This window comes from Myxocyprinus asiaticus, chromosome 34, assembly GCF_019703515.2.
Source record: "Myxocyprinus asiaticus isolate MX2 ecotype Aquarium Trade chromosome 34, UBuf_Myxa_2, whole genome shotgun sequence".
Classification (NCBI taxonomy): domain Eukaryota; kingdom Metazoa; phylum Chordata; class Actinopteri; order Cypriniformes; family Catostomidae; genus Myxocyprinus; species Myxocyprinus asiaticus.
The window spans coordinates 30,679,213-30,707,082 of NC_059377.1; the positions used below are offsets into that span (position 1 = coordinate 30,679,213).

The 27,870-nt window shown below is 35.9% G+C and overlaps 2 protein-coding genes across 3 annotated transcripts; both read right to left on the bottom strand.

Annotated features, from left to right (window-relative positions):
• Positions 1-3,626: 3,626 nt before the first annotated feature.
• LOC127425011 (uncharacterized) lies at positions 3,627-8,114 on the bottom strand. 2 transcript variants are annotated; one of them, XM_051670587.1, is made up of 7 exons: positions 7,947-8,114; positions 7,274-7,556; positions 6,978-7,114; positions 6,856-6,891; positions 6,469-6,775; positions 6,223-6,378; positions 3,627-3,815 (listed from the first exon to the last, which is right to left on the bottom strand). In XM_051670587.1, the coding sequence occupies exons 1-7, from the start codon at positions 8,032-8,034 to the stop codon at positions 3,794-3,796; spliced, it is 1,029 nt and encodes a 342-aa protein (XP_051526547.1). In that variant the 5' UTR covers positions 8,035-8,114; the 3' UTR covers positions 3,627-3,793. The 2 variants fall into 2 exon arrangements, with proteins under 2 accessions (XP_051526547.1, XP_051526546.1); XM_051670586.1 differs by having other exon boundaries at positions 3,627-3,818; positions 7,947-8,113.
• Positions 7,947-21,010, bottom strand: LOC127424972 (uncharacterized). Its single transcript, XM_051670549.1, has 8 exons — positions 20,610-21,010; positions 12,539-12,824; positions 11,541-11,585; positions 11,218-11,253; positions 11,100-11,135; positions 10,163-10,977; positions 9,355-9,489; positions 7,947-9,209 (listed from the first exon to the last, which is right to left on the bottom strand). Exons 1-3 carry the CDS (start codon positions 20,917-20,919, stop codon positions 11,579-11,581), a joined length of 603 nt encoding a protein of 200 aa, XP_051526509.1. The 5' UTR covers positions 20,920-21,010; the 3' UTR covers positions 7,947-9,209; positions 9,355-9,489; positions 10,163-10,977; positions 11,100-11,135; positions 11,218-11,253; positions 11,541-11,578.
• Between the last annotated feature and the right edge of the window lie 6,860 nt (positions 21,011-27,870).

Here is a 27,870-nt window from a genome sequence, read left to right on the forward strand (position 1 = left end):
TACTACACAGACTGATAGTGTGATAGATTACAGTGGCAGCCAATCAAGTGAAAGTATATCAGTGGTCAATTGCGTGATAGGTTAAAGAAGCGGCCAATGGTGTGATGGTTTACAGCGGCAGCCAATCGCGTACTTGCTGCTGCAGCGCATTTCGCAGTGTTTGGGCATGCACGGGCTTAGGTTTTTTTGAGCTTATCTCTTCAACCACAACAACAATATGACAGTATGGACAAATACATGAAGAAAAAGAGGTAAGAGATTCATTTCTCAGGTTTTTTTTCCAAGTCTTCACTGAATGATTATTCGATATATTGCCGTCAGTTGAGACATGTCCTCAGTACTTTCTGAAATAGCTTTCGTCAGGTATGTGTATAATCCAAATGAAACATCTCCAGTTCTTGAGTAGAAGTTTCTATTTCATCTGATCTGTGTATGTTTTGATTGGCGATCCGGCGCTGGAATGTGTTATTTTGAATTTTATGATAAACGTTCATTGTGGCTGTTATCAGTGTCGTTTAGTGTCAGCAGTTTTTTCTGCAGCTTACGCTCTTTTCCGGGAAATAGAAAAGCAAAAAATGTCCCCCATTGTGATGGCCTTCTCGGCCATATTGTTTGCGTGTATGTTGAGCTTGTGTTTTGCCTTTATCTCCATCTCTCTTAATCACTCTCAGGTGAGTTGATTGTTAACGGGGAGCACCGGCATGCAGTGCGTTTCCTACCTATATAAACTGAGTGTTTCATGGCAGATGACTTTATGGTGGCTTATTCGGGAGCCGGCGAGCCCTGAGACCCTTCTCTCTCACTCTCTCTCTCTCTCATGTCTCCTCTCCTCCCCCTGCTTTCCATCCTGTTCCTCCCCTTTCCGTCCCCTCCCATACCAACCGGCTCCTCGACTCCGGGGATTGCACTACCCGCCGGTTTCCCCTGCCCTTCTCCGTTTTCACAGTGTAATAGTCCACTGACTCCTCGATTGGCAAAGCTGTACACACTTCTTGGGCTTTGCCAGCAAGATTACACTGCAGCAACAGAGCCCACATATCTTTTGGCCAGTTTAGCTTCACAGCGACGTGTTCGAAAGCAATAAAATAAGAGTTTACCTCCGCTTCTCGAAAAGGCGAAACCAATTTAATGTATCTCCCGACATGAAAGTCAGATTTTGATGCATCGGAAACACTAGAGGAAGACGCCGTAGAACGCGGTGCAGCAACCAGACGATTACGTAGGCTTAACGCTTCAAGCTTAAGCCTACGCAATGTAATGTCGCGATTTGCTTCAACTTCAACAGCGCTCACATGAAGCAGCTGGGTTTCATGCTCCTGCTTCTTTAAGGCTAGTTCAAGCTTTTCAATTGAAGTGTGATTTGCGGATCTACAGAAGATGGCTTTTTACGGCCACTTACCAAATTTGACTTCACAGACACGGCATCCAAGCTAGTTTCAGTTTCTTCCCCGTGCTATGATGTTTGATCTGGCAAGAAACCTTCCTTTACAACATTTTTATATAACTCTCGTTTTATCACACGTTTCTGTGCCCCTCTGGAAACAGTCATATTAAAAAAGTCAGCTATCAAAAGCAGATCTTTTTTCTACACGGATTGAATACCTCCAACGTAGGAGACGGCGTAAACATTATTAAATCGAAATCCATATTTTTTTACAAACAAATATTGGATCTCCTCACCTACCAAAGTTTAAAGCAGCTAAACAAATTTACCTATTTAACGACACAGTTGAGCTCTGAAAAGACGAGAAAATAGATGATCGAGTCTGCATTATTTTACTAATTGATACACATGCTGTCGATTATCAAGTCTAACAAAATAGACAGACGAATCTCCAATTATTAAACGAACAGACAAACGAGCTCCCAATTGTTACACTAAACGAGCCCCCAGTTGTTACACTAAATGACCAGACGAGCCCCCAATTTTTACGTCCTTCCCCGTCTAGGTTTGGGAAGGGGGTAACAAGGAAATAATAAGAACGGAAAAATGTATAAAAATAACTTAACAGGCAGCTAAAGAGGTATCCTCTCCTGTCCCACCGCTGTCACAAAGATTACCCAAATCAATCAAAAATCATATTTACTTACAAGTTCACACACACAAAAAAAGGGAAGCTTCAAACATCTTCAGGAGGGGACCAGGACAAAACAACAAACAAATATCTTCTGTCTAATTTTAAGGAGTACTTTCTAAGCTTTACAAACAAAATTAAAATTAACAACAAAACTATTTCCTTACTCCTTCTCTAAACCAAAAACAGGAGAAAACATGGTCAATAACAAAAATGGCATCCTCCTACAAGTAACAACAGGTAACAACTAAAATAAGTTGAGGAAACAGTATAATACAACAACAATAGTAATAGTAATAGTAATAGTAATAGTACAATTGCTAGTTGTCTGGGGCAGGAGAAAACCATCTCGGCAGCCTGGAGACAAAAGGCCTCCCAGAAGTGAGTTAACTCTACAGCTTTATCCTCAAGCTCTCCATCCAGCAACCAATCAGAGCAAGGCAGCAATCAAAGGTAACCACTGTTAGCTGCTGTCCATTAACCTTTGCAATGAGGAGAGCGAGAGAGAAGGAAAGAGAAAGAGAGAGAGAGAGCAAAACACCACAAAACACTGCCACAGTACAGACAACACATACACAGAAATTAGTAAAATTACCACTGCCCATGTATTATTCAAATAAAAATAATAATACTGGGACGTAACACTTGCTGACATCATAGACAAATTAAATGTTGCTTACTAATCTGTGCTGTGATTGGGCAGTGGAGAGACCGCATTTAACGCATGATGATTTCATATGGATGGCTGCAACACCCCATGATAGAGTGTTTAGGGATGATCAGTCCCTCTCTTCCCATGTCTTTTATCTATGGATCACGTTCAAGCATTGATGGCCAGTATGGAAAAGCCATCTAAGAAATCAGACTGTACTCACCTACAGAAATAATGAGTTTTAATTAAATGATCTTGCTGTTTTTTCTTATAAATGCTTTTTATTCAACCTTCTTATTTCTCCCTGGGTCATTTAGGATGCAGGACTTTACGTATTTGTTGACCAATCAGAGGACTTTAGCCAGGATGTGCTCAATGTCAGAGACATCATCAGTGCTATTCCAGATGAAAAAAAAGGATGAACAAGATGGGAGATGAGAGGGAGAGCAGAAGGGATATTAACAACAGAAAGGAGTGAACTGAGAAATATGCAAAGAGAACAAGGGAATGCTTGGAAGACTGAGAACATGAGTTAGAAACACGAGTTAGAGTGATAAAAGGATCAGATGAAGGTGTGACATAAGAGATAGATACCAGAGGTAAAATGGAAGGTTTAAAAATACATGGAAACAAGGAAGGGGAAAAAAAAAGTCAAAACCTGTTTTTATACCTTTCGATAATTATGTTTTACACATAAAACATGATATATCTATACTTTATGAACTCTGTTTTTCATACTACAGCTGAATTAATAAATAGTAGTAATATTAAGGTATTTATAGTAATAAATAAATACAACAACTGTCATTCAATAAAGTAACCAAGTACACTTCATTTAGCTTGTAATATTTATATAAACCTAAATATGTTCTAATATCAAGAAATCGAGAAAACCAGTGTGCACATCAAATATGGGTGTGTTTATTAAGGTTTCATACATCACTTAAGCAATTAATTTAATGCATCAACACATTGATCCTGTCTTAAAACATTAACTTACATTTAAAAATCAAGTTTATTTTGTTTATCTTGTTTAAAGTGATGAGGCAATGACCAGTCATACGTCTCAGTGTTTATCCAGGCGGACTCTTCTGTTAAACAAATAAAATAATTAAGCAAACAAAGTAATTTATCCTTCATGACAAATTTTATACTCACTGAGCACTTTAATAGAAACAATATGGTCCTAATAAAGTGTCTGACGTGGTCTTCTGCTATTGTAGACCATCTGCCTCAAGGTTCGACATGTTGTGCATTCTGAGATTCTGCTCACTACAATTGTACAGAGTGGTTATCTGAGTTACCATAGCATTTCTGTCAGTTCGAACCAGTATGGCCGTTCTATGTTGACCTCTCTCATCAACAAGGCATTTCTGTCCACAGAACTGCCACTGACCAGATGTTTTTTGGTTTTTGGCACCATTCTGAGTAAACTCTAGAGACTGTTGTGCATGAAAATCCCAGGAGATCAGCAGTTACAGAAATAATCAAACCAGTCCATCTGGCACCAACAATCATGCCATGGTCTAAATCACTGAGAACACTTTTTTTTCCCCATTCTGATGGTTGATGTGAACATTAACTGAAGCCCCTGACCCGTATCTGCATGATTTTATGCATTGCACTGCTGCCACATGATTGGCTGATTAGATAATCACATGAATAAGTAGGTGTACAAGTGTTCCCTATAAAGTGCTCAGTGAGTGTATAATTAAGCTCACTTTAATTGACTAAAAATGCTTTGGAAAGTGAGTGGTGCTTGTGTGTTCAAATCTCGCTTTCACAATGCTATGTTGTTGTGGGCAGATGCCAGGGGGGTTTTATGCAGTTGCTAGTGTGTTCTGGGTGGTTGCAAAGTGATTGCTTACTGGCCCAGGTTAAAAAAGGCCATCCATATAGTCCTAGATGTGGATTGGGTTCTCCCTCCCTGTAAGTCTACGGGATCTTCTTGGCTTAGAAAAGTAATAGCTTTTACAGCTGCATTCCTGTCGTAGACCTCTCTTTAATAAGATGCATGATTTGAGGTTTCATTTATCCATAGCACAAATTATGCTATGTGCAGATATGGGAGCGATACTCTTGCCTTATAGCAGGCACCACAAATAAGCTAGTTAATTTAAGATAGTTAAAATTAAAGGTGCTGTAAGCGATTTTAGCCGTTCTAACTTCCACGAGACTGAGCCGTTGATTTAGCCATGCCCACTCTTTCCAAAACACCGCATCGATACCCAGGGTTGGGGAGTAACGGAATACATGTAACGGGATTACGTATTTAAAATACAAAATATAAGTAACTGTATTCCACTACAGTTACAATTTAATAATTGGTCATGAGAATACAGTTACATTCAAAAAGTATTTTGATTACTGAAGAGATTACTTTGCATTTTATTGTCATTTGTTTCATTTATTATTTAGTCCTTTCAGATGGAAAACATTTATACATATAAATGATGTGATCCAAAGTGCATTTGAACAGCGGTGAAACACTTTCTTATGGTGTGTTACATTCATACGAGCAGACAGAGAAAATTAAGTTTGAAGTAAATTTGGAGCAGAAGAAATAGAAATAAATTGTCAGCTTTACACTAAGCTAATATGCTATTTCTAGCCATTTTACATGCACATGTTACCAGGCACGATCATATTTTTTTATCAAGAAAATTCACGTTGGATCATAATTTCTTTTTTTCCTAGTAAGACCTTTGATATTAGGGCAAAAATTGTATTCTTGATAATCATTTTTGTATTGTTTTCCTGTAAAAAATCTAAAAATCCTTAAAACAAGATCAGTTTGATTTATCTTGTTTTAGAAACAACACTGCATAAGATATTTAGGTTTTTCAGAGAATGTATTTTTAACATGTGTATTTTGTCTTACTATGCTGGCAGAGTTTTGATAGTCAAAACAAGTGAAAAAATCTACCGGTGCTGAAGAAGTAATCCAAAGTATTTAGAATACATTAATGACCTTGACTAATCTAACGGAATATGTTACAAATTACATTTTACAGCATGTATTCTGTAATCTGTAGTGGAATACATTTCAAAAGTAACCCTCCCAACCCTGTCAATACCATTAAAAACTGACACAAAGCATGTTCCCACTTTTGTCAAACACAACGGTAGCGAAATAGTGCCCTCAACTGACAAATTATTAATTAGAATATGGCATTAAGCCTCAGTAATTCGCTGCAATGACAACACTATGAGCAAAATGATTGACAGGCAGAAAGCATCAGAGACCTATACTTGGCAGAGACCGCGGTACATGGACACATTTCTGTTTGCTGTTTATAAAGTCTAGAGTTGTCACAGAGACAAGTGAGATATCTCAGGACACTTATTTCAGTGATATCTTTCAGGGAGTAGGAACATTTTTTGCATTCCTTTCCATGAAAAAACATTTTTTTGTTTACAGCACCTTTAACCACCACATTTTGGTTAACCAGAGACTCCATATACTGATGTTTTCACCCATTTACTAGTTCTTACCTGTCTTGAGCCACTGAAAAACCAAACACCTCCACTTCACACAGACTCAGAGTTCCTTCTCTTGGGAGAACTACTGTCACATAACGTCCTTCCAGCAGTCTGCCACAGCTAAAGGACTTAGTTTCACCTGCTGTGATATTTGACACTGTAGCACATCTACAAGGAGAAAGAGAGAAATTAAGTGACCAAAAAGTAATGAGACTGTGAAAACATGAAAAGTTACTTGTTTTGTTTTTCTCTTCTCACATCCAGTTGTCCTTTCCATTGTTTTCCAGCGAGTTCCCAACACGGATTTCGGCACCAGCCAAGTCCTCCCAACAGCAGTCGCCTCGACTTGTTAAAGCCACTGAGGCGATTGCATTTTTACGATGAAGGTCAACCCTCCACCAAGGGAAATCCTCTTGTGCAGTTTGGCTGCAAGAGCCCTTCTCAAGAATTGCATTTTGGTTTCCATCAATAGCGTTTTGAGCTAAACCAAAGCCAGACCATTCCTTATGCAGACTGGACTGTGTGGCTCTTCCTCTGAGGGCCAGATTACGAAGATTTGTTTTATCTGAGATAGATAGGTTTGATTTAGTAGAGCAATTAATATAAGTTTAAATTTTTGAATTTATTCTCTTCTTGGCTACTCACCATGGAGATGAATGGACTGAGGTGTTACAAATTCATCTGCCAAGAAAATCACAACAGAATTTAGATAATTAATGAGCACCAATGTACACACATGGAGTGTTCTCACACTTTCTCCATCTTACCTGCAAAGACCTCCACCTCACACAGTGTCAGTATTTGTTTGGGCCCAGGCAGAAAAACGTTGACAAATTTCCCTTCTATGGGTTTAAATTTAAATGTTTTTGTGCCATCTAATGAAATTGAACGGACAAATGCTGCCCTGTAAATAAACAGAAAGACACAAATTGAAAGGAAACAAAAGATACAAAGTGCCCTTCCATTCAGTGTTAAAAAGTGTGATCTATAATCAGGTTTGTCCCTGACAAATTACATATTAAACCTCAAGAGGAGATGTCCAAAGAGAATTAATTTTGCTTACAGTTTGTTGCTATTTCCATTGTTTTTCAAGCTGTTTCCAATGCGAATCTGAGCTCCATTTATTCTTTCTGCACAGCAGTCTCCTCGATTTGTGATTTGTACTGAGGTTACATTGCGAATGCCAGGCAACTCAACTCTCCACCATGGATTATTTTCAATTTTAGTGTGACTGCATGATAAAAGCATGTAATTTGATTCTCTACGGCCATCTACAGCATTCCGGGCATGTCCCAAAGAATCATAGGTGGAGGACTGCACAACATTGGCTTTAAAAGCAATATTTTCTGTCAAGATATAAGTACATATGTAAATAAACAATTAAGAGAAACAAAGTGCTGAAGCTAATATACTTTGATCACGTCACATAAAATAATCATTGTCCTATGCTGTTTTCATTTGATGATTTAGAGATTTAATAGATTTTAAAACATGTCTCAATTTTAACAATAATTTAAAAGGATAAACAGGTCTGTCATAAAGTAATTAAGAAGTCACTTAAAATAATAGGATCTTATATCAGTCTTAAATTATAAGAATGATAAGTAAATTATAATATTACACCAAGCATAGGCAATTTGCAATCAGCTGTTTATAGCAAGAAAGATCATTTTGGTTAATATTTAAAATCCATACATAAAAATGTGAGGGCTCTGATAGCATTAAATAAAACTCACCTGTTAAAGCAGAGAAACACAGCCCAGGCAGAAATGTGAGCAGCAAAATCACAGTCATGGTTATCTCAGCGTTAAGAATACAGCACATATGTGTGTGTTTCAATAACCTCCTCACTTTTATTTACTTTGAGAGAAAGGTCACAATTCTGTAGTTAAAGAGAACCCCAATTTTGGTGATTTACCAGAAACAAACCTCCCACAGTGTTTGCACATTGCTGTAGATATTGCCACATTCATGTGTGTTTCAATGTTGTGTTATTACTTATAAAAAAAGTGTACTCTCAGTTACACTTTTTTACCTAGTGACAATTGGCACATCAAGTTTGTCTTATATAACGCTGGTCAGATTGAGATGATAGGTTATATGGCCAGCGACTAACTGACTTTGGTCAATCAGTCGATCACAGTATTTATTAAGAGTTGCTAAATATTTGCATTTGTGTGGGTGAAGCATGAGCAACTGTTGATCCAGGGTTCTTTCAACCTTACTTTGCATTGGCATGTTTACTTCTAATGGTTTTAACTTAATATAAAATATTACATTTTAAATATTATAATTTAAATTAAATTCCCTCGATAACATGTAAACACATTTATACTCTTAGAGCATTTAAATAATATTGCCTGCAAAGATTTAAAGTTATATAATGTGCAAAGGGTTGGTTTCAGGCAGGGAATGATTTGCATGGTGGTTTATCAACATCAAGAAACAAAAGTGGAAATACTGAGAATTTCACAATTATTTATCTACATTTGACAGCATTTTCCTCACACATTTCAAAATAGTAAAAAATAAAAAAAGATTGCTCAAAGAAATAAATTGATAAGACTGAACCAGTTCAATCTACAGTATACAGCTTATCAACAACCAGTTCATAATATACCAACACAATGTGACCACGTGAATTGTTTTCCAAGGCACATACAGTACTGCCACTATGAACATGAATTTATAAACTTCATGTTCATTTATAGAGGAACGCACCAAATAACAGCTTTTTCACATAAGTCAGTATAGCTAAAATAGTTTTCATGAGAAATTCACCTAAGTTAGTTTATTAGCAAAACTTACAGGGCATGAATAAGCATACTTATAAAATATGTACTCACAAACAAAGTCTATACTTTAAAGATCGAGAAAATGCATAATGAATGAGTGCATTACAATTACAGTATACTTTAAACACTTTTATCATATTTACATTTAAGTCATCTTTTTTCCATGGTATCAAAGATATTTGAGCTTCATTTGGTCTCCATTCACTTCAGAAATCAGAAAAACGAAATTAGTCAATTAATGCACAGACGAACATAGCCACATAGTAATTTATAGATAGCATAATAACTGGTAATATATATATATATATATATATATATATATATATATATATATATTTCTATATCTTACCAGCAAATACCTGAACCTCACATAGCGTGAGTAGGCCTACTTTCTTGTTCCCCGGCAGAAACATGTTGACATTTAATAGGGTTAAATATTAATGTTTCCATGCCACCAGATCGGATAGGTCCAACAGTAGCAACTCTGATGATTCAAGCAAATTAAAAAGAATTATAAAAACTACAAATCAAATGAAATATTTGTTAAAATATTTGGAAAACATGTCCTTAATTTGACAGTTATTGTTTATCTTATTTAGAAAGCATTTTTTTCACACATTTCTAATCCAGTAGTACAAAATAGAAGATAATTCTAAATTGCTAAAACAGACACACATGATGAGAATAAGCCAGTTCAATAAATACAGCTTATTAACAATATTTGTCATTTTATTACAAAACCATCTTTTATTTACCATGGACCAGTTTCTTTGGAACATAAGGCCACCATAAATACAGTTTGGATTAATAAACGTATGTTAAAGGAATATTTCGTGTTCATTACAAATTAAACTCAATCGGCAACATTTGTGGCATAATATTAACTACCACAAAAAATCATTTTGACTTGCCACTCCTTTTCTTAAAAAAAAAAGCAAAAATCTGGGTTACAGTGCGGCACTTACAATGGAAGTGAATGGGGCCAATCCATAAACATTAAAATACTCAATGTTTCAGAAGTATAGCCACAAGACGTAAGTAATATAATTAACATGCATGTCAGTTGATATTTGGTGATGGAGAGCCTATGATAACTTTACATTCAGGTGATGATTAAGATGAGTGACTGGGGATATTTGGGGGGGGGTGTGACTTACAGCTCATTGTTGTTGCCATTGTTTTCCAAGCTGTTACCAAGATGAATTTGAACTCCAATTATGCACTCCTCACAGCAGTCTCCACGGTTAGTGATGGTAACCATTGTTACTTTGTGAACTTCAATCAAATCCACTCTTCACCAGGGATCCTTCTCAGCTTCAGTGTGAGTGCATGAGCCGTTGAAATATTCTGACTCTTTGTTGCCATCTAGAAGCATTCTCTAAGTATTTTTTTATTTCCAAGTAGAAAAATGTTGGAATGCAAATGATCCTGTACCACTAACTGGGTTGGGACCAACAGTTGCCATCCTAGATACAAAATCTTTTTTAAATCATGTGGGATTCATATGCTACCATCAGCAGATAAACACATTTTAATAAATTTAATAAAGCATAACAATGTAAATAGCAAATATAAATTGTAGTGCTTCTAAATCCTGTTTGCCCATAATAACAGAATTTTAATTTTGGGGTGAACTAACCCTTAAAGAATTATGCTTCCTGCAAAACTGATAATGTTCTTACAGCTCATTATTGTTGCCTTTGTTTTCCAGGTTGTTACCAATTGGAATCGGAGCGCTGATTATTCACTCCTCACAACAGTCTTCACGATTGGTGATGGCTACTTTGGTTATATTGTAGGCTGCTGCCAAGTCAACCCTCGACCAGGGATCAGTTTGAGTTGCAGTGTGAGTGCATGAGCCCCCAGAAATTTTGGATCACTGTTGCCATCCACTGTATGCTGGTTATATTCCATTTGGACATAGTGTTTGGAGGACTGCACAGCACTGGCACCAGAAGCAACTGCTAGGATACTATAAGGAAAAGATAAGACAAGGAACAGTATTTTCAAAAACAGATAAAAGCTAATCTTTTTGGTATGTTATTATGTGAATTTTAAATTTAAAGTACATTCAGTCTTTCAGCAGTCACTTACCACTGACAGGAGGGGCCTGTGATGTGGGTTCTACATCTGCCAGTGAATTGACAATGTTTTTTAAATTTATTATTTGTCACATATTTAAAGACAATGAAAGTGCATGGTGGATACTCACCAGTAACATAATTAGATTGAGTTATTGGTTCCACATCTGCCAATGAAGTTATGTTATGTTAATGTTAACAACAGTTATGTAGACAATTCATGCATAGATTTCACATTTACAAACGTTAATTTTTTTAATTTCCTCTTTTCAAAATATACTTGATAACTCATTTATGTTGTGTTAGTTAACATTAGTTAACTACATTATTTAACATGAACTATAAATGAGCAATACATTTTCAGCTCTTATTAATCTTTGTTAATATAAATGTCATCATATACTAACATGTAAAAATTAAAATTAAAACTTAAAAACTTAAGGTGGATACTCACCATCGGTGACAGCACCAGTGTCCTGAGTTATAAGTTCTTCATCTGCTAACAAAGGCACAACAGTTATGTTGAATATGTGAATATACAAGTGAAGTCTTAAAACAGTGAGCTGGCTCGCTATCATGGAATATTAACTACATAAATAGTAGAAATGAAACCTCATGGGAGTCATGGATTTAATGGAATGGATTTAAATATGCTAAAATGTTCAATGTTGGATAATCACCATTAAAGAGATGGTTCACCCAAAAAAGAAACTTCTCTCCTCATTTACTCACCATCATGCCATCCCAGATGTGTATGACTTTCTTTCTTCTGCTGAATACAAACAAAGATTTTTAGAAGAATATCTCTGCTCTGTAGGCCCATACAATGCAAGTGAATTGTGGCCAGAACTTTGAAGGTCCAAAAAGCATATAAAGGCAGCATAAAATTAATCCATAAGACTCCAGTGGTTAAATCTATGTCTTCTGAAGTGATCCAATTGATTTTGTGTCAAAATAGTCTGAAATATAATTCCTTTTTCACTGTACATCTTGTCATTGCAGTCTTTAGACATGATTATAATCTCAAGCTCGATTACACTTCCTAGTGCTTGACGCATGTGCAGAGTGCTAAATTGAGCTCGAAAGTGTAATCAAGCTTGAAATCATAATTGAGACTGCTGATGTCAAGATTTATAGTGAAAAAGGAGTTGGTCTGTTCTGACCCAAACTGATTATATTACTTCAGAAGACATGGATTAAACCATTGGAGTTTTATGGATTACTTTTATGCTGCCTTTATGTGCTTTTTTTGGAGATTCAAAGTTCTGGTCTCCATTCACTTGCATTGTGTGAACCTACAGAGCTGAAATTTTCTAAAAATCTTCATTTGTGTTCTGCAGAAGAAAGAAAGTCATACACATCTGGGATGGCATGAGAGTGAGTAAATGAGAGAATTTTCATTTTTCGGTGAACTATCCCTTTGATACAGATGATAGTAAATGAATTACTTACATTTCGTTGTCATTGCCGTTGTTTTCCAGGCTGTTACCAAAATGAATCTGAGCACCTTCTATCCTCTCGCTACAGCAATCTTCACGATTAGTGATAGTAACCATGGCCACATTGTAGACTGTAGTCAGGTCCAATCTCCACCAGGGATTATTCTCGGTTACGGTGTGAGGGCATGAGCCCTCCATGAAATCTGGATCAATATTTCCATCTACAGTATTCTGGGCACATCCCATATTGTAATTGTACATGGAGGACTGTACAGTATTGCGTCTGGAGGCAAGATTCTCTGTTCAAGATAATATGAAAGTGTTAAAAAAATATTTTGAAGAGTGAGGTATACTAACTTGTGCAGACCATGTTATTTTTAAAGTCTTTAAAATGTATTTAAAGTCCCTTTAAAATATTTAAAAAATATATTTATATTTTAGGAACCATCTAGTCATTTCTTAATGTTTGTGCACATTATTATCTATACACATCTATATACATTATCTCTGCTCCCAGAATGCTTAATGGGGAAAAAGTGCCAAATTTATTTAATATGAGGAATTCAGCTTTCGTTATTTTTTAAATAAGCGCAAAGGAAACAATCTTGTACTATGACTACTTGCAGGGTACTAATGTTGATAATATATTAGTGTTACTAGACTAAAGTCAGCTTCATTTAAAGCACCACCATGAAATAAGAGTGCCCCTCTCTACTATTCACAGAAACATTTGGCCTCAAATGGATAATCTGAACAATCAGGATGTATTGACATTCTGTTTTTATGTCCTTTTCCCTTATTTAACTATGTGATTAGTCAAAGTGAAACAGACCCATATTTGTAATTTCCGTAAGGGAGGAACCTGAACCAGTTTTGCAACCAATGATACTGTGAATACAGGTCATTGTGCAATTATTACCTGATATAAAGAGATATCTGGCAGTATTTTTAAAGTAAGAAATTACAATTTATGATGGTTCTGAAATGTACGAAACAGAGCTTACCTGACAAGTCATCAATAAGCAATCCAGGCAGAAGTGTGACTAACAATATAAGAGCCAAGGTGATCTCTATGTTCAAAAGAAGATATATATATATATATATATATATATATATATATATATATATATATATATATATATATAATTTTGAATCTAATCCTAAACCACAGAGAATGAGATGACTTTTATCAACTATTACTTCGTTATTTAAAGCTGCACCTAGTTGCAGGTACTCAGGTTGAAAACAAGTAAAATGAGACATTTTCAGATAATTTTGTCATTGCCATTGTTTTAAAATATGATGCCAGATGGCATAGTCCCTCACATAATATGATTTCTCATACAGAAATCTGGTATGGCAATATGTAAAAAAATTAAATAAAAATAAAAATGCTGATTTCAAATATGTAACATATAATTTCCCAAATACTAGAGAATTTAAATATGTTCATACAGTATGTGCTCCAATAGATAAACTTAAAGTATATATGTTCATATATGGCCATATATCAGATTTCTGTATGGGTTAAGCTAAAGATCTCTACTACACTTTACAGAGAAAAATTAACAAATATAATATTCTTATAATGATAAAATACAAAAACTTAGGTATCTCACTTTACCTGTATTCACCGCATCAGTAATAAAGCCAAAGCTTGTAAAGCTGAGTTATGTTAATATTAACACATAATCTTACAAACTGTTCAGCGATGTATTGAATCATTAAATACATTTTAAGATATCCCAGGTGTGTTCTGCAAAATACTTACTAATACAACTAGACTGTCATCAGGTGACATTAGTTCTTACCTGAATGTTCTCAGCTGAAGTTTGTTGAAATCAAATCACTGTGGCTTGACTAAATAGAGAACATCATCCCTTTGTTTGGTAAATTATAATTAAATCAGATTAAATTAGAATAGTTTGCAGATGAAGGTCTGTGAGTGCAGGTGTGGTGGGATACTATGTCAAACTGCACGACTTGAAACTAAACTCACACAGAACCAGGGCTGGAGCCACATGCATTTCTATTGCCATGTATTCTATATTATTTACAGTAGATAAGGGAACAGAGGGAGCAGTGGACATCTATCTTATCTGTAGCCTTAATATGAAATGCAAAAAAATATTTTGGTAAATAATTGTCAAAACGGTTGAAACCCATTGAAAATCATACACTGTATGATGTCCTTGTCAATGAATGTTGTTTCTACAGTTTAAGGGGAAGTGTAAATTATATTATATTATTTTATATTATATTATATTAAGGGATATTACAGTGTTTATGTGGTTGACAGGTGAACTATTTTCACCTCCCATGCACACACGTAGGTCCAGTTCCTAAATGTAGTATCGCTTGGGCCCTTTGGTTCCTAAAGCTTTCAAATGATGTCCTGTGTTGTATGGTCCAATGATGACATTAGGATGAATGAACCCTTGCTGACCAAGAGCACATACATTGCATTACATTACTTTACTTAACCCCCAAACAAAATCTGGGGTATCTAGGACAAACTCTATAGCGCCACAACAATTCAAAACTCACTTTTCTTTTGCGCGTTTGTCCTAGAGACACAATTATTTTTGTCTGATTACCCTCCTCTTGACGATTCAATGGACCCCTTACATTAAAACTCTGCCCATTTCATGGCCGCCATCTTGGAATATGACGTTTACAGCTTAAGCTTTTCACGTCCTTCAAACTTTGTCCGATTTGCCCAAACAATGGTTCAAAATAGTCTCTTATTGGAGCAGCACAGAAATTACAGTACAGAGCTTAGATTTTCGCCTTTGTTTGATGGTTACGGCAAAGCAAAGTTAACAAGGTCATTGTGAAACAGGAACTGAGGCTGTATCTCAGCAATGCTTTGTCCTATCCAAACAAAACTTGCCATGCTTCATCAGGATCATGATCTGAGGGAACATGCAAAGCTTGGTGACAGCACCACTTATGGGTCAAGAAATGTCAAAAATGGCTATTTTTGCCCATAACTTTTGACCCAACTTCATACAGAATCCAACCATAGAATGTGTTTTATGATATCGTCCATATTGCCTCTTCTCCATTTTGAATTTTATTTTGAATGCTTTATCGGATTTACAAGAAAATTGGTATGTGTCTTCAACATCATGTCCTGAGGGTACCTAAGCAGTTTGGAGAAAGTATCACATATTGATCAAAATTCGTAGTCAGTTTAAACAAAACTTTTAACGTAAAATTGCTTCCTTTTTTTCTTCAAAAATCTGGATGAACAACAGCAGTATCTCAGCAATGATTTTGTGTACTGCCTGTCAAGTTGGTTTGTCTCTCTGACGTCATTAAATTTTGTTGATAGTGTGGCACAGTGGTTAAAGCTCTGAACAATGGTTCCAAAAAGTGCGAGTTTGAGTACAACAAAGGATAGTTTAAAATTTTTACTTCTGTTGACCTTTTAAGTCTTCATAGTGTGCTTACTTCATTGCATAATTCCTGTTTATAAACAACATTCTCTTTCTCTGATTATTACTCTCCTCATTGTGATTTTAATGCACCACTTGCATTATAACTCCACGTATTACAGTGGTCGGCATGTTGGATTGTGATGTTTATAGTTTTTTCACTGCTTCTCCGACAAAAAATGTTTCAGATGATCTTCAGTCTGAGCTACACAAAAATGACTGAACAGAATTTTGACTTTTTTTCAAAATTTGAAATTTGTATTTTGAACTTTGTTGAGAGTTACGCCAATACGAAGCTGACAGTGGCAACCACTGTACCTAGCTGTCAGGGCCCACCCATTAATGGTCTCGCAACTTTTAGTATATATATATATATATATATATATATATATATATATATATATATATATAAGACATTGCTTTGCGGGGGCCCGTAGTGGCTCAGGGGCCCCAAGTGGCAGTTTATACTGCTTATAGCAAGAGACGGCCCTGCAGGTTGTATTGATTCTCTGCTTGGTATGTTTCTTTGACAGCTGGTAACCTTATACCAGCATGGTGCAGCGGATTGTGCTGAACTGTGGAACTGAAAGATATAGGTTCGGTTCTGTCCTGGGGTGACTTGTGAAACTGTGTGAGTTTTCTTTGTACATCATATCTAATCGGTTCTTTGTGTAATGCTTACTGTGGTGCAACTGGTGCCATTTTGGTGCTTGGCCCCATATTGCTGCCTGCAGTAGTATATATGGATTTATTTCTTTGTCTTCCTCTTGGTCTTCATCTTCCTCTTCTCCATCTCTGTGTTCTTTCATGCACTACTTTTGGTATTTCAATGTGATTTTTTTGTATTTAAAAAAATACAAAAATAAATAAAACTGAGTATATTATTTTGATTATTTGTGTTTGCAGATTTGAGATTTTTGGATTTGAGGCTGGTGTGTTCTCAATGAGAGTTTTGCAAGACGAATAAAACAGAAATGTGTTTTACATAATTAATTTCATATTAATTCAATTCTATTTCTATAGTGCTTTTTACAATACATGTTGATCCAAAGCAGCTTAACAGAAAATAACATGGAAAATAACATTTGATGCACTCCTTGGTGTGTATCCATTAGAAACTGTAATTGTTTTGAGAGCAGAGATCTCAGAAACAGTGTGCTTAGTTTTAAGAAATGGGTCTAGAAACAGAATGCTTTATGAGTTTAGTGTGTAAGCATTTGAGAAGAACTGTAATGCGCTTTTTAAAAATGAGAAGCAGTTTATAATGTACAAATGTAATAAAATGTAAAAAACCTTTTTGAGCATATTTTATTGCATGCTTTTCTTTTTGAAGAAAACAGTGAAGGACAATAGATTGAACTATAATCTTTCGTACTGGCAATCAGAAAATATGTAATTTAGTCTTGTACTATAAAGTTCAGTGCCTCTTGTGGGTAGTAACGCGCTACATTTACTCCACTACATTTACTTGAGTAACTTTTTGGGGAAAAAATACTTTTAGAGTAGGTTTAAAAGTGGGTACTTCTTACTCTCACTCAAGTAAATTTCTAATTATTTATTTTTTTACTTTTACTTCTTTACAGTGGGTGGCGTCATTACATTACTGGGTTTCATTTTAATTAATGTGTAATTTATTGAGAGATTATTGAATGGGTCTTTTACAACAGCAGACGTTTACACAGAGGCACATTGCTGTCACAGTCACTCAATCACTGCTGCAGCATCAAACTCTTCAAAGTGAAACACTGTCTTTGGTCCGCAAAGTGAAAAAAATAATAGTTTCGTCATGCAGTGCCTTCATTTAACACCAAGACAAGCGGATATTTCAAGATTAAAATTAATTTAAGGCAGCACTCTGAGATAAGTTTTGGCTCTAATGATAATGCGGGCTTTTCTGTGTGAATGCGATGGTCATTTTCAGGGTGATAATGTAACTGGGCTCTTATGACATCAGTTTTTAAGTGTAAATTTTTAAATCAGTGCAGCAATATATCAGTGCGCTTTGTCCCGGGTCCCACATGTCATGAGCAGCATTAACGCATTTACTCCGAGCCCTCGCGGGGGTACTGGAAACTATCGCAGCTACTTCAGGCGAATTAACTGTAGCTGTTCGCGTGATTGACAACTGGAGCGTGAACAGACAGCGTTTCTGCGCGTGCACAGCGAGTGGCTGTGTCCGAAATCGTTCACTATTTCCTATATAGTGAATTTCAGTTAGTGCACTACATCTCAGCAGTGAGTGAACGAAATGAGTGACTGAATTCCGACGCTGACGTATACACAAAGTGTCGTAGCTCTGGGGCTTTCACAGAAACATCACATATTAACTTTTAAAATACTTACATGTTATTCTTATTAAATAATATATAAATACAATAAATCTTCATTCTGTTTGTCATTTTTAATATATGTCGTGTTAATATAAAGAGTAAACACATTTGATCAAATAAAGAGTACATTTTAAAATGTATCTATAAATTTTGCCTCTCTATATGCTATTATGTTATTTTTTATAAAGTAATGATTTGTCAAAAAATAATTTAATACATTCAGCATGAAAGAAAACATTGCAGGAGTGAAGGAAGCAGTAAACTCCCAGCTCGTACGTCTTCCCTTGGTGGATTGTGGGCAATTAACCGTCGTAGAGTGTACATCAAACGTACACTCGAAATTAGAGTGCATTGTGGGTAATAATGAGTGAACAAAAGAAAGGAATGAGTGGCTCACTCAGAATTCTAGCCTATCCACAATCCTAGAAAATGGCGGACACTCGAAATAGTGCACTATATAGTTGACAGGGGGCGGTTTCAGACACAGCGAGTGTTCCGCGACTGGGGTTGGTGCCCTACTCAGGCTGCGTAGTCTGCATTTAGACCACTGAGTGGTGGTACTGCTGAACAGAACTAATGATCTAAATTCTTTCGACAAAGAAAACTGTAACTACACTGAAATAAGAATCCAAGCAGGACTTTAAAAGCTATGAAATAGCAAAAGAAGGCATTAATAAAGCATGATCTTGCTTTGGTTTATATTTCAGCATTATATATAATGTCCTTGTGGGACATTTTCACGTTTTCACCATAATAATTACCAGAAATGTTTCCAAACCTCTCCTCTTATTGACAAATTCATCCAGATCTGACAAGAGCCCTTAAAGGGATAGTTCACCCAAAAAATAAAATTCTCATTATTTACTCCCTCATGCCACCCCAGATGTGTATGACTTTCTTTCATCTGCTGAACTCAAATGAAGATTTTTAGAAGAATTTCTCAGTTGGGTAGGTCCATACAATGCAAGTGAATGGGTGGCAACATTTTAAAGCTAAACAAAATCACATTAGTCAGCATAAAAGTAATCCATAAGACTCCAGTGGTTAAATCAGTATCTTCAGAAGCGATATGATATGAGAATGTGTGGATGAAAAACAGAGAAACAGATCACTTTCACATTCTGTGAAATTGTGTTTTTGGTGATTCACACCAAGAGAAGAATGTCTAGCAAAAAATGACTAATATTGATCTGTTTCTCACACACACCTATGATATCAGTTCTGAAGACATGGATTTAATGACTGGAGTCTTATGGATTACTTTTATGCTGCCTTTATGTGCTTTTGGAGCATCAAAATTTTGACCTACAGAGCTAAAATATTCTTCTAAAAATCTTAATTTGTGTTCTGTAGAAGAAAGGAAGTCATACGCATCTGGGATGGTATGAGGGTGAGTAAATGATGAGAGAATTTTAAAATTTGGGGTGAACTATCCCTTTTAATTGATAGCTCAGCCATAATTTAATTATTCTGTCATTATTTCCCTACCCTCATGTTGTTCCAAACCAGTGTGACGCTTTGTATTATGTGGAGCACAATATATGTTAGACAGAATGTTAGGGACTGACAGTCTCGTCACCATTCACTTTCAAAATATGGAGGAAAAAACATTCACTGAAAATACATTATGACTCAGGCAAACGTTCTGTCTAATATCTACTTTGTGTTGCATCGAAGAAAGAAAGTCATATGGGTTTGGAACAACATGATGGTGAATGATGACAAAATTTCCATTAATAATAATCATAATTCTGTAATACATGTTAAATGTGTATTATGTAATGGAATATAGGGGGGTTAACATCTATTATGTCATTTTTGAAAGTAACGAGTTTCTCACTATTTAAGTACTCTTTTAATTGGATACTTTCTTATTCTTACTCAAGTAAATATTTATGTTAGTACTTTTACTTCTACTTGACTATTTTTATTTTTTTTTTAAGTAATTGTACTTTTACTTGAGTACAGTTTTTGGCTACTCTACCCAACTCTGCTTGCAAATACCTGTACTTCACACAGTGTGAGTACCTTATCAGTTCCAGGTAGAAAAATGTTGACAAACTGCCATAAAATTGGATTAAAGCTGTAGTTCATTGCACCGGACAGAATGTTCCCAACTGTTGCAACTCTGTTGATACAAAATATTGGGAGAGAAATCCATTTAATCCATTCAGCATCTCACTCCTTGATAAATTGCTACCATTTAATACGTTTGATTTACATTTCCAGCGTAGAACATTAAAGACTGTACAGTTATATAAATAAAAAATAACTTATTTTATTTAATAAAATAAAATAACTTATAGCTGATTGCTGTTGCCATTGTTCCTAAAGCAGCTACCAATATGCATCTGAGCACCTTCTATCCGCTCACTACAACAGTCTCCACGATTGGTGATGACAACCTTGGATACGCTGTAGACATCACCGAGGTCCACTTTCCACCAAGTTTCAGTGTGAGTGCATGAGCCAAAACTGTAGTCTGTTGCTTTGTTACCATCTATATCTTTCAATGGACTTCCTAAGTCATTATATTGGGAGGACTGCACAGCTATGGCTCCAAGAGCAAGATTGTCCAATGCTTTATGGTGTGAAGCAACAGTGAATGAGAAAAAAGTTCTCATTCAAAAAAAATGACTGACTATGTTTCATGTGAAAACAGAGGTAATAGCTACTGTATATGGAGGTTAGACTTAACAAAATGTTAAATCTGAAATGTGGAATTTCTGTGCCACTAGTATCACCAAACAGAAAAAAAAAAAGTATATATATATATATATATATATATATATATATATATATATATATATATGTATATATATATATATATATATGTGTGTGTGTGTATATATATATATATATATATATATATATATATATATAAAAATAAAAATCACTGTTTTCAAACAGATTCGAAAAAGAATAAAAATCACCTGTCTCCAATTGGTTGAATATGGTTTGATATTCATATTCATATGATATTCATATTGACATATGCACTTACCAGGGACACAAGAGAGTGGCAGACTTTGTAATTCTAACAACAAAATCACAAAAGTTATGGATGCTATATTCACATATCAGAATTTATACAAATAGACCACACAATCTCACACTTTCTCGATGCTTAATGCTCTATGCTTTTCTCTTTTCACTTATATATTTGTAAAATATCTTTTACACAACTCAAATGTGTGGATGTGCTCAGGGGCAAAGCATTATAGGCATCTATTTTATCCGTTAGCTTTCCTATTATTATGGGGTTTCTGCATTGGAGTCTATGGCAACCTAGAAAAATGTGGTAAAAAGTGGGTCTCAATATTCCTGGTGTAAATTTATGGATCAGATTCGAAAACCCTGAAGCACCACAGACAGTTCAGAAATGTAGGTACATTTTAGCTAACAACTTTTTAACCAAATTATCTCTAATAAAAATGAAAAGATACAGTTGATTCCTTGGGTAATGGCAGGTGCAAAATAACTGGTGGTTTCAATTTCTGCACAACTTGATTTTCTGCCATATTTTGAGGTCAAATCAAGAGCTTAAACATCAGAACTTACTTTGCTATATCTTTGCAAAATAACCTTTGTTTTAATTATGCTGTTGTTTCATTTGTGCTCTTTATGCTCTTGCACAATTTCCACATTTTGCTTCTGTCATAGTGTAATTCTCCAACCGCCTTGACCCAATAACTTTTTCTTCAGAAACACCCAAACGAAGATGCCAAACAGGAACTGAGTCATTATCTCTGCAAATCTACAGGAATCTTACTGTATCGATGGTTAGAACAGCATACTAGCACTATCAGTATATAGATATGGCAAAATTAGTAAGAGTAGTATGCTATTCCAAACATACAGTATAGCCTGTTTGTTCAGTATTCATACCCACATGCGAGAATACCAAATAAATCTGCTCACAGCCCCACCTATTGGTAAAACGTTATTTCACATAAGTTGCACATAATGGTGAACAAATCAGCTTAACCTAACAATGGGTGTCCCATTAGTGTGCTTGCCCCCGTAATTGTTTCTTGCAGCTATATTTTGTAGGCTACAAATTTCTATATTTAAATGAAGAGGCTTGCAAAACAATTTAAGATACTCTTGGAACAAAAATATTTGCTTCCCACCTCCTCAAATATTGCATTCCAATATTGGTCATTAAATTGAATTAAACAATCTTTACCATTTTTTCCCTGTATTAGATCCAACTTTTGCTATCTGCTTTCTAGAACCAGACAATAGATGTGGAATGGTGGAAACAGAAATACAGTAAAGAGAAGATGATAGGACAACCAAAAGATGTCTTACAGCTCATTACTGTTTCCGTTGTTATCCAGGCAGTTTCCAATACGAATCTCAGCCCTGACTAACTTCTCCTGATGAACGTTTCAATGAGACAGTCACCAGGACTACATTGTAGACTTTGGCCAGGTCCACTCTCCACCAGGGAACATTCTCAGTAGTAGTTATAGTGCAGGAGCTGGTCCTTTGGTGACCATTTTCTGGATGCTTAGAATCTCCAAATCCTTTAAAGGTGGATGACTGCAGTTTTGGCTCCCTTAGCAACATTCTCTATAAGATCACATAAAATTATGACAGAATAAATTACTTTTATAGGCAATACATCTAGGGCTCTTATTTAGCTGGCAGTGAGTATGGTTAATATTGTTAAGACCTCATTGTAGAGACTGGATTATACCTTTGACAAGTAATGATTTATTATTCTGGCAGAATGTGAAAAAACGGTACTTTTTAGATAAGAGGTTGCAAAGTGGACCAAAAATATTTTATGCATACTAAAAACGTTCTTTAAAAAAAATAATTATGTGTTTAATTAATTCTCTTGCCAATTTAAATTAATGCTTTTTTTAATTGCAGCATCCCAACCCGTCCTCACTCTGAAGGCGTCAAAAACCAAAGCATGGCGAAGCGCCTTGCGCGTCACTATTTAAGGGGCCGTTTACACGACAACGTTTTCAACTAAAAACGGAAAACTTTTTATGTGTTTTGGCTGTTCGTTTACACGACAATGGTGTTTTGGGGCCTGAAAACGGGTTTCAAAGTGCAAGTTTTTGAAAACGATGCCGTTATCGTCTCCGTGTAAACATATGAAAACGATGACGTCATGCGCACGCGTATTACGTGTTATATAAAGAATGATGGATTGATAGGCATCAATTTGAGATGTATAATTATCAATATGAATACTGGTGTCTGTGCAAATAACAATAATCAACAATTTATTAATTTGGAGTGTTTGTATGGAGTGTGAACATTGTACAGTAGGCAGAACCTGCAATTTGAAAATCTTGAAATTAATGTATGGATTCAGATGGGAAAAATGTATTTGTATTTTAAATGTTATTTATTTATTTACTTAATTTTATTTGATGTACCTTTACCCTGCAATTCATTCACCCACCGCTTTTGTATATAGCCTATAGACAGAGATGTGATGCCATGTACAGTATTCAATGTTTAGAATATGAAAACATGAGGCAGTGAAAATGCATGTTAGATCCAGTGTACACAAGACCTCTCTCTCCGTCAGAAGATATCCATATATCAGAGTTCTGTCTGATATCCAAAACCAGTCAACATCAACAGCTTGTTATGTTAATTTACTCTCCTACCAGCCCAAGAGTCAGCAGAGGGAATACAGAAGAAGGCAGGAGACGAAGTGATGGTAAAAATGAGCAGAGTTTACTGAAAAATCTTGAGAGTTCAGTCTATAGGCATGCACGTGAGTACTTCAAAACAACGCCCGAGACATTCAAAACTACAATGGCGGACTACAGGACTGTGTTTGTGCTGCTCAAGATTTTGAGTTTATTGACGCTTCTCCAGCAAAGTGTAGATTTACTGCATCACTACTACGACCAGCGATCGCCATCTTCATTGTCTGTATTCACCGCTCTGTGGAAGAATGCTTATGTGCGCAGGCGCATAGTGTTTCTTTACAAAGACAAGGGCAACTACAGGCCTGGCATGTGTAATACAGTGTTTTTAGTCGTTTTCTTGGATCCGTGTGAACGGGGATCGTTTTGACAACGTTGTCGTCTGTACGCGAAACTTTTCCGTTTTTAGTGCATCGTTGTCGTGTAAACGTACCCTAAGACGCTAAAGATACCCCTAAGTGCCGCCATATAGACGAACTACTAACTCCATTGCTTTAAATTGCAAGCCTTATGCGTCAAGTCAAGACGCATAAGAGACGCTTTGCATCTTTGTTTTCCCCCTGATTGGTCTGAATAACTTGCTGCTGCACGGTGCTGCCTGTTCTGTCTTGTTTGTCTGTGCGCTGCCAGTATCCTCTTTGCTCCGCGACGTTATCACTGCGTGAAAAAAGAGACGTGTGGTGTGAGAGTGTGAGAACAGTGTCAATTGCGTGACGCTTAGTCTCGCGATATTCATTGCCATCTCATCCTTTCCCGCGGTAAGTCATGCTACAGTAATTAGAGTTACAGTAATTAGAATTTCAAATTCTGGAAGCACTGTATTGATTTTAATTATTTTTGTCTGTTTTACCATTGCACACATCATGATCACCCACCTATTTGGGTTCTATATTTTGAGAATAAACGCCATACCAAAACCAGTTGACAGGTGCTAATGGTACCTGACATGTGTAAACCAATACATGTCAATATCAAGTGTTAGCACGTTAGCTAATACTTTATAACTTGGGGTTTGTGCTAAACTGCCATGATAGTCAAGTTAAATATTTAATGGTTGATAGTTTACTTATATTATTTACATTGAAATAACTGGGGTTTACGTAAAAACACAACTGTTAATGAAAATAGGCCATTGAAAATCGACTTATCTTCCCTGAGGTCCAATGATAATGTTATAAATTTTTTTTTTTTTTTGCACCAAAACAATCACAATTTAGTAATATATGATAATTTTCATATAGTACTTCAGCGTAAACGCACACTGTTTTGATTGGCTCACATCATGCAGCCCCTTAAATTCAGCAAACTCAATTGAAAGAGAATGAAACTCAACATTATAAAACAAAATTGCTGGGTTTACACATAACGCACATCCAACACATTGCATCTGTATATATTAAACTGTTCATCTCAAGCACAACTGTTAACACAGGGCACCATAAACTATCAAACATCCATGACATTTGAAATATTCATGAATGAAACGGTTTATTCGTTATATGTTTTTAACTGCCCCATCCTTCAAAACAGTTCCTTTGCAAATCTTGAAACATTTTTTGACTGTTCACAAGGAATCCATGCTTACATATGCCAGAAAAAAGGAACACATCATCATAGTACAAAGAACGATGAAATTACGCACACAGACACTGAAGGCAAACTGAGGTGCACATCGCCGGAAACACACCGAACTGGTCAAAGACGTCCGTCATCAAAGACGTCCTATGTTTACATACACCAGAATTAAAAAATAGCACAAATGGGTGAAAGAATGCGTCCATGACGTATTTGTGACTAGAGTTGTAACTTGACACCACGTCTTTTAAAAGCACTGAGATACATGACAGCGGTCAAAGAGTCTGTGTAGTTCATGTTCATATACAAAATAATTCAAAATAGTCCAGATAGATCCCCCTAGGTGCTATGTTAGGAATAGTTAGCCATGCAAAACCTACTCTCTTGACTTGAAGTGCACACCAAGGGTGCGATGATGCATGTTGTAGGATGTGTAAAAACAAATGAGCAATGTGTCATGATGTCACAAACAGACAGATTTCAAAATGAAACATTTCAGCAGGGTGGCAACTATAAGTGCTCTTTTTCGACTGGGGAGGAAGTTTTGTGTTTTGAAATTTGCAGTATGTTTTTATAGTACAGTACTCTTATATGTCTAAATATCAAGGAAAATGTGATTCTCTGTTTCATGACACCTTTAACATAATTCACATTTAAAAGAATTCTACATAAATTATATTATTTTAGAAACATGTGTAACCCCAGTAATGTACTTAAAATAATTATCTTCCTTTAAATCAGACTATTTAGCCTGAGATGAAGCGCTGGTATTAAAATGAATGGGTGAAATTAGAATGCCCAATTTGGTGGATATAATCCTGCCTTACATTTAAAATCACCTTTTAAATACAGATATCACCTGTCTGTCAACTCAATAATGTGCATTAATGGGACCAGCCTGAGTTTTTTTAGTGTGATCTGAGCTAAAGAAGCACAATTTATGATGACATTGTTGCCTAATTTAACTGCTGATATGAAATATGTTCTTTGACCAACCATTTTGGAGATTTCGGTCTTTCCCCATATAAGTACATAGGAGTTGCACTTTTATGTCGCTTGTATCCAAAGAATTTCACCCAACAATGAAAATGTTGTCATCATTTACTCAGCCTAATGTTGTTCCAAACCTGTATGACTTTCTTCTGTGGAACACAGAAGGAGAAATTCTATAAACTGTGCTGGTCATTCAGCTTCAGTCCCTGTTCACTGTAATTGTATGGAAAAAACAACCAGCACAGTTTTCAGAATTTCTCCTTGAGTTTGGAATGACTTGAGGGTGAGTAAATGATGACAGATTTATTTATTTATTTTTGTTGTAATTAACATTTTTTATTAAATCATACACTAGCAATGAAATGTAAACATACATATATAAACAAACAACATTTAAACCTCACAACCCCCCCTCCCCGCCCCTGCCCCCCAAAAAACAACCCTGTGGTCAAATATAAGAAAATATATAGAAATAAAAATCAAACCGACACACATATATACATATATATATATAAAAAAAAGGAAAAAAAAAAAAAAATATATATATATATATATATATATATATATATATATATATATATATATATATATATATATATACACACACATACATAAATACATACACACACACATAATAATCATACTAACTATAATACACTACTCTCTCCACACCCCACCTGAGAGCCCTCCAAAAACTCCAAAGACCTGCCCCATTTCCGAATAAACTTATCCAAGCCACCCCGTCTTCCCGATGACACCTCCTCATAAGCTACCACCCTCCCCACCTCTGTGCACACTCCGGATATGGGGGCGCACCAGATGACCTCCAACCCCTCAAAATAACCTGCCTGGCAATCATCACACATGTCAGAACCCAGTTCTCTATATGGCCATCCCCCACATCGATGACTGCCCCATCGCCCAGAACACAAAGACTGGGGCAAAACGAAACCTGAGTGCCCACCACATCGCACACAAAATTCTGAGCCTTTGACCAGAATTTCTGGAACTCGACACACCACCAAAAAACATGGGCCATGTCTCCATCCTCCGACTGGCATCTCCAGCAGGTGGGTGTGTCTTTAAGACCAATAAATGATGACAGATTAAAATTTTTGGTTCAATACAAGTTAAGCTCAATCGACAGCATTTGTGGCATAATGTTGATTACAAAAAACAAAAACATACAAACAAACAAACAAACAAACAGAAAAAAATCTACTTTTCTAAAAATGAGAGAAAAAAAATATCTGGGTCACAGTGACGAACATACAATGGAAGTGAATGGGGCCAATCTGTTACCGTTAAAATACTCACTGTTTT